Source organism: Budorcas taxicolor, chromosome 10 (assembly GCF_023091745.1).
Source record: "Budorcas taxicolor isolate Tak-1 chromosome 10, Takin1.1, whole genome shotgun sequence".
NCBI classification, from domain to species: domain Eukaryota; kingdom Metazoa; phylum Chordata; class Mammalia; order Artiodactyla; family Bovidae; genus Budorcas; species Budorcas taxicolor.
The window spans coordinates 60,235,147-60,241,146 of NC_068919.1; the positions used below are offsets into that span (position 1 = coordinate 60,235,147).

Sequence of the window (6,000 nt, forward strand, 5' to 3'; positions counted from 1 at the left end):
ATACCTCAAGATATGGCTTATATCTCCTTCTCTTGATTCTCACATCTTGTTGGAAGGCAAGTCGTTTCTCAGGAAATACAGGGACTGTAATCCATGACAGAGCTGGACTCAGACTGCATATTGCTGATGCAACCTTCTCCTGGGGCAAGCAGGATTCTGTCTTGACTTAAAATGCCTTCATGTAGCTCCTGTTAGGATAAATCATAAAGATATCTTTTGGGGAGTCAGGCTCAGAGGTTAAAGCGTCTGCCTGGAATGCAGGAGACCCGAGTTCGATCCCTGAGTCGGGAAGATCCCCTGGAGAAGGAAATGGCAGCCCACTCCAGTACTCTTGCTTGGAGAATCCCATGGGGAAGGAGCCTGGTGGGCTACAGTCCATGGGGTCGCAAAGAGTCGGACACGACTGAGCGACTTCACTCATTCAGAGTTTCAAAATATATTTTACATTTTAGATTTAAATTTACATTAAAAGTTGCAAAAGAACTTTAAATATAAGAGTTAAAACAGTTGTTATATTTTCCAGGTAGCATATCACATTGTATTGTGAGAGTTGGGGCACGGAAGATATTTTGTTGTTCCATTTAGTAATATAAAAGTTACTGTTTTCATTTTCAACGTTTAGGTCTTCTTCCCAGTTGAATTAGTCTGGACTTGACTGTCTTAGTTTTGGCTATCCTGTGAAGGAGCTCACAGTTTAACTTTTTAGTTAGGAACACAGAGACATTAAATACACACACACACATATACCAGTGCACACACATATATACTCCTCCCAAGAAAAAGTCACATAGTCCACAACACACACATACGTGTATATATCAAATTGTTAATTTTGTGGTCTTTGGTTTCTTGACACAGAAACATCAAGTGATTCATTTTGGGGTGTGTAGAAGGTAAAAGAATGCTTCATGGGAAGCGTACAGAATGCCAGCAATAGGACTCAAATTCCCAGATGTTTGTGTCTGGCTCTCAATAGACTCATTCTTTATAAATTTAATGCCAGAATCATTTTCCCAGCAAAAATTGTGACACTCCAAACTGGCTTCTGGCCAGTGGGACTTTATAGTCACACTTCTTGTAAGTGGTGTTCCAGGCATATAAAAATACTGGGAGTTCTGAGAAAGGAACCAAAGCCTGTGAATTTGGGGTTTGCTTCCAACAATTTCATAATTATGTGAATGCACACACACAAAGAATGAGCACTTATCATGTCATCCATATTATTTTTTCTATACATTTCATGGTAGAAAAGTAAAGGATTAGGAAAGGAAATGTGTTGTGCTCAGCAGGATTACAGAAAATACTAGAAACCTGTAAATTGCTGCAAAATACCAAAAAAAAAAAAAAATATGTTAATGGCATTACATTTTGAATATTAAGGGCATAAAGGAAAATGAGTTATAAAAAGTAGATCAACTAATGCAGAGAGAAACAAATAGTATTTAGTCTACACTATGACCTATTAGTAGACCCATTAATAGAAATTCACCCATTTGTAACAGTTTGGGCTCCTCTGTGAAGCACTAGAGTGGACAAGCCTGTCCTAATATAAAGCTTCTCTTAAGATCATTCAGACATTTCAAAACATTTTGAAAGAGGAGCCTGATAAATATATTCCAAGTGACCTATGAAATAGTAAGCAGAATAACAAAACAAGGTACTTGTGAGACATGCAAGCCTCCCTCCATAGCTTGGCTTTAAAAACTGAAAGGCAAAGAAAAACAGCTGAACTAGTTCTCTCTTGGGCATGGGTTTATTTATCCAGCCTCACATGAGTCAGAGCCAGTGGACCTAGTGGTTTTGAATGACTTGAAACAATTTCCCACAGTTGGGCAAGCTCTGATACATGTATTTAATACACTGCATATCTTCACAATATATTTCTAAATCAACCTAAGTTATTACCTAGAGCTTTCTTTCTATCTTCAGGAGCCAAAGTGAGAGGTCTCATAATAGGAGAGATTGCTCAGAAGCTGGAGTGGTGAAAGGTGGTGCTGGTGGAATTGGAGGTGGCTGTAATGGTATCAGTTAAACAGGGACAGGGCAAGGAACTGAACACTGATGTCACATACCTTTCTCACTCCTGTGGAGCCTATTTTATAAGAAGGCAATTTTTATTCAACCTCCCGAGTCACATGGTCTCCCCCTCATCTTCCACTCTTCCCTTGTTCCCACTCCCTGTCTCCTCTCCACCAGTATAGCAAAACACCTGCCACGTTACGTTTGGGAAATAAAGGGGCAAGTAAATATGCAAAATAGGGCCTTGAGAGATAGTAAAAAGAAATCAATCAACTCAGGGAACTGAGAATTCAAGACCAAACACAGAGGGCTTCAGTGTGGTTCTAGCACCAGCCCATCATCCAGTGGACACATAATCAAAGGCTGAATGTCACCAGGCAGGATCTGGGCTTCACCAGAACTCTTGCTCCTCCTCCATGTCCCAATTCTAATGAAAACTATCTACGCTCCCCTTCCACCATAGGCACTGTGTTTCTGGAATGGGCATGGGCCGGGGAAACCCAGAGCCACCTGCCAGCAGTGAAATGGATGACAACTCACTCTCCCCAGAGGCTTGTTATGAGTGTAAGATCAACGGCTACCCCAAACGCGGCAGGAAGCGGAGAAGCGCAAATGAAACAGATGCCTCCAACATTGAGGTGGGTGAGAAGGTGGTTTCTCCTGATGCCTCCTATTGCAGAAAGGCCCTCCAGATTCCTGTGGTTTCCTCCAAGGATGCTCCAAAGTGTGAAAAAGCTCCCTGGGGAGAAAATCCAGACATTCCCTGAGCTCTAGGCTGCATTTTACACGAGTCTGTGGGGCTCTCTGGAGTTTCTTGCTGCCTTTAGGGAGTGGCCATTCAAAGGTTTTCACATACTTGCTCATTTCCTCTGTCTCGCCAAAAAGAAAGTTAAACACCCGCCCAAAGTCTGATGAAAGGACAAGGTCTGAGATCCAGGAGAGCAAGTGGGCAGAGCAGTGAAGTGACATAGTGCTCCGTACACAGGGATGCCAAGTTCTGAAAGCTAGAGGCTTCTCTACCGAAAGAGCCATGTGGAGTGTGAGGGAACTTGGATTCCAGACAAAAACAACATGGAGCTCCAGCCGCCTGGTTTTCTTTGCCTACGGCTGCTGCAGCCTTTCAGTCAACTCAGAAATGCAGATACTCAGACCTCTGGCTGCGGGCCCAGAGAGCCAGCACATGTGGTCCCAGAGAGGCAAGCAAGAAGCCAGGTGAAAAGCATTGAATATTAGCAGATCATCAGAGCCAGGAAGTAGGTTCATAGGTGTGGCCTTTGGTGAGATGGTTTTGCGTCAGTGAACAAAATGGAAATAAACTGGTTCTTTCTTAGCATCGGTGCTGCAACCCATCCGTTGTGGTTTGGGAAATGAGATAAGTCTTTGAAAAGAAAATAACATATTAAAACAGTCATTCTCAAACTTGAGTATGCATCTGAATCATCTGGAAGGCCTGCTAAAATGGATTTCTGGGAAATGTCCCCAGGGTTTCAGATTCAGTAGGTCTCAGGTGGCACCAAGAACTTCCATCTCTAACAGATGCCCAGATGATGCTGATGCTGTCGGTTGAGGGACACTTTGAGACCCACTGCAATACAAGACCAAATACAAGTGGTTTCAACTTCTTTCTTGACATGTTTAGTTTTATAAATATGTGCTAATGTAACACTTGTGGCTTAAACAGTATTTTATGAATATTCATTTTCAATGAGTATATGCAACATGAGAAGAAAGTTGTATTTGAGTGAGGGTCACTTTTTCTTTAGTAAGTGGCATATTTACCTTTTATATTCACACGTTGCCATATGTCTTTCCAGGATCAACCTGAGATAGAAGCCAATGTGAGTCTTGCAAGTTGGGATGTTGAGAAGACAGCCGTGTTCGCTTTCAATATTTCCCACATCAGTAACAAGGTCCGAATCCTAGAACTCCTTCCAGCCCTCACGACTCTGACGAATCACAACAGATACTTGATTGAATCTGGAAATGAAAACGGCTTCTTTAAAATCAACCAAAAGGAAGGGATCAGCTACCTCCACTTCACAAAGAAGAAGCCAGTGGCTGGAACCTATTCATTACAAATCAGTAGTACTCCACTTTATAAAAAGAAAGAACTTAATCAGCTAGAAGATAAATATGACAAAGACTACCTCAGTGGTGAACTGGGTGATAATCTGAAGATGAAAATTCAGATTTTGCTTCATTAATTCACCATCCAGAGACCAAATAATTAAAAAACCAAGATAGATAGGTAGAACTGAATTTTTCCCCCAATCAGAATCTTCATATTATAGGTACAGTCTTTCACCACGTAAATTTCTATAAATAAGCACTATTCTTGTATTACAAAAGCAAGGTACAGGTGACTACCCTAGTTCAAAACAACCACTTTCTCAGGCTTCTCATGTATGTAGCTAAGCTACCTTGTCATATGTGTTGATTCTTGAAAACTGGGACATGTATTTCCACTGGGGGTTGGCCATTCATGCTGACATGCCATCCTTCTAGCAGACGTACAGGAACGTGCTTTCAATCGATGGACTGTTCTGTTTTTTCAAATTGTAAAACTTTGCTTCTCCAAATGCAAGTATTAGGTTGGCCATTTATAATATCTATTTGGTGCTAGTAAATTCTCAAACTAGATTTATAAATGCACTGTAATATTTACATAACTTAGAAACCAAATTACAAGTATTCAGTTCAAATACTTCATTAATTTTTTTCAATCAACCAAAGTTAGTGCAGTAGCTTATCTCAGTTATGAGTATAATACCTTACATGTAAATTAAGTGTGTGTATACTGTAATCGTGCTATTTTTTATCATTGAAACATTTATAAACTAGAATAATAATGCCCTTAATGTGAGGGTTTGTAATGGTGCTTATTAAGACCAAAGACTTCTTAAATGTATACACCAAGTGGTAATGAAATTTCTGTGACTGGCCCACGCATGCATGGAGGTCTGGGAGGACCAGGAAGCAGCCTCAGCAGCCAGAGGATCACCAGTGCATCCTTCATCACACCTGTGCAATATGCCAAGACTACCCTCGGTCATTCCTGTCAACAAGGGGTCCATGTCATAAATGTCACAATAAAACAGTCTCTTTTTTTAGTGTACCCCTCGGCTTTGTGTTCTTGCATGGATGTGGGAGTGGAGGCGCCATTCTGGAGATTTCATAAAGTCTCCTGAAATTAAATTATCCTCAATGTGTTAGTTAGACCTCCTAAAGGTGCCAAATATATAACCACCTGAAAAAAAATTAACATATTTGAGTCAGTCCTTTGTTTTATTCATTCAGGACAGCAGAGTTATTTCTTACCAACAAGATACTTGGATTGTAACATTATTTCTAAAACATGACCTAAAATTAATCCCATGGCTTTTAAACTACTAGACCTCAGTGCTTTAAAACACCAAATTCATTGTCTTAGAGCACATGCATTTCATTATAAAAATTTATCATGCCCCCTCCCCTCAAATATACACAGTGTTGGCAAGATTAGATGTTCTATCCTATTTTCTCCCCTAAATATCTGTTGTTAGTTAACGCTAGTCTAATCACAAAGGGGTGATCCCAAATTGAATCCAACTGAATGCTATAACTCTGGTTTTCTGAATGTCATAGTTTGAAAATGCTGTTTTATTTTAAGGGCAAAATTGAATATTTAATAGTTAAGCTCATTCAATCGATATGAATTTTTAAAACCCCTTAAGGCATTAAAGGATAGTGGAAACAGAGGTGAAATGAGATTGCCACATGGAGAAGAAACCATACAGGACACAGAAAAGTAAGCTTCAGAAAACTAAGCTAATGAAGATGGAGTAGGAATATTCTAAAAGACAAATAGAGGGTCTGTTGGTATAAAGCTCAGTTTAGCACATACCTTCCTAATCGTCAAGCTACCCATTGAGAGAATGGGTTTCCTTGCAAGGTGGTGAGCTCCATCACTAGAGGGTTTCAGACTAGGCAGCCAGTGTACAA

General features: G+C 40.3%; 1 protein-coding gene across 1 annotated transcript in view; it reads left to right on the top strand.

The window, feature by feature from the left end:
* The window catches only part of FBN1 (fibrillin 1), a 274,877-nt gene extending 269,617 nt beyond the window's left edge, over nt 1-5,260 (top strand). Inside the window, exons 64-65 of the mRNA XM_052647051.1 lie at nt 2,483-2,657; nt 3,834-5,260. Of these exons, the coding sequence (XP_052503011.1) occupies nt 2,483-2,657; nt 3,834-4,223 (565 nt within the window). The 3' untranslated portion in view covers nt 4,224-5,260. The remainder of the gene's footprint in view (nt 1-2,482; nt 2,658-3,833) is intronic.
* The last annotated feature ends 740 nt before the right edge of the window (nt 5,261-6,000 follow it).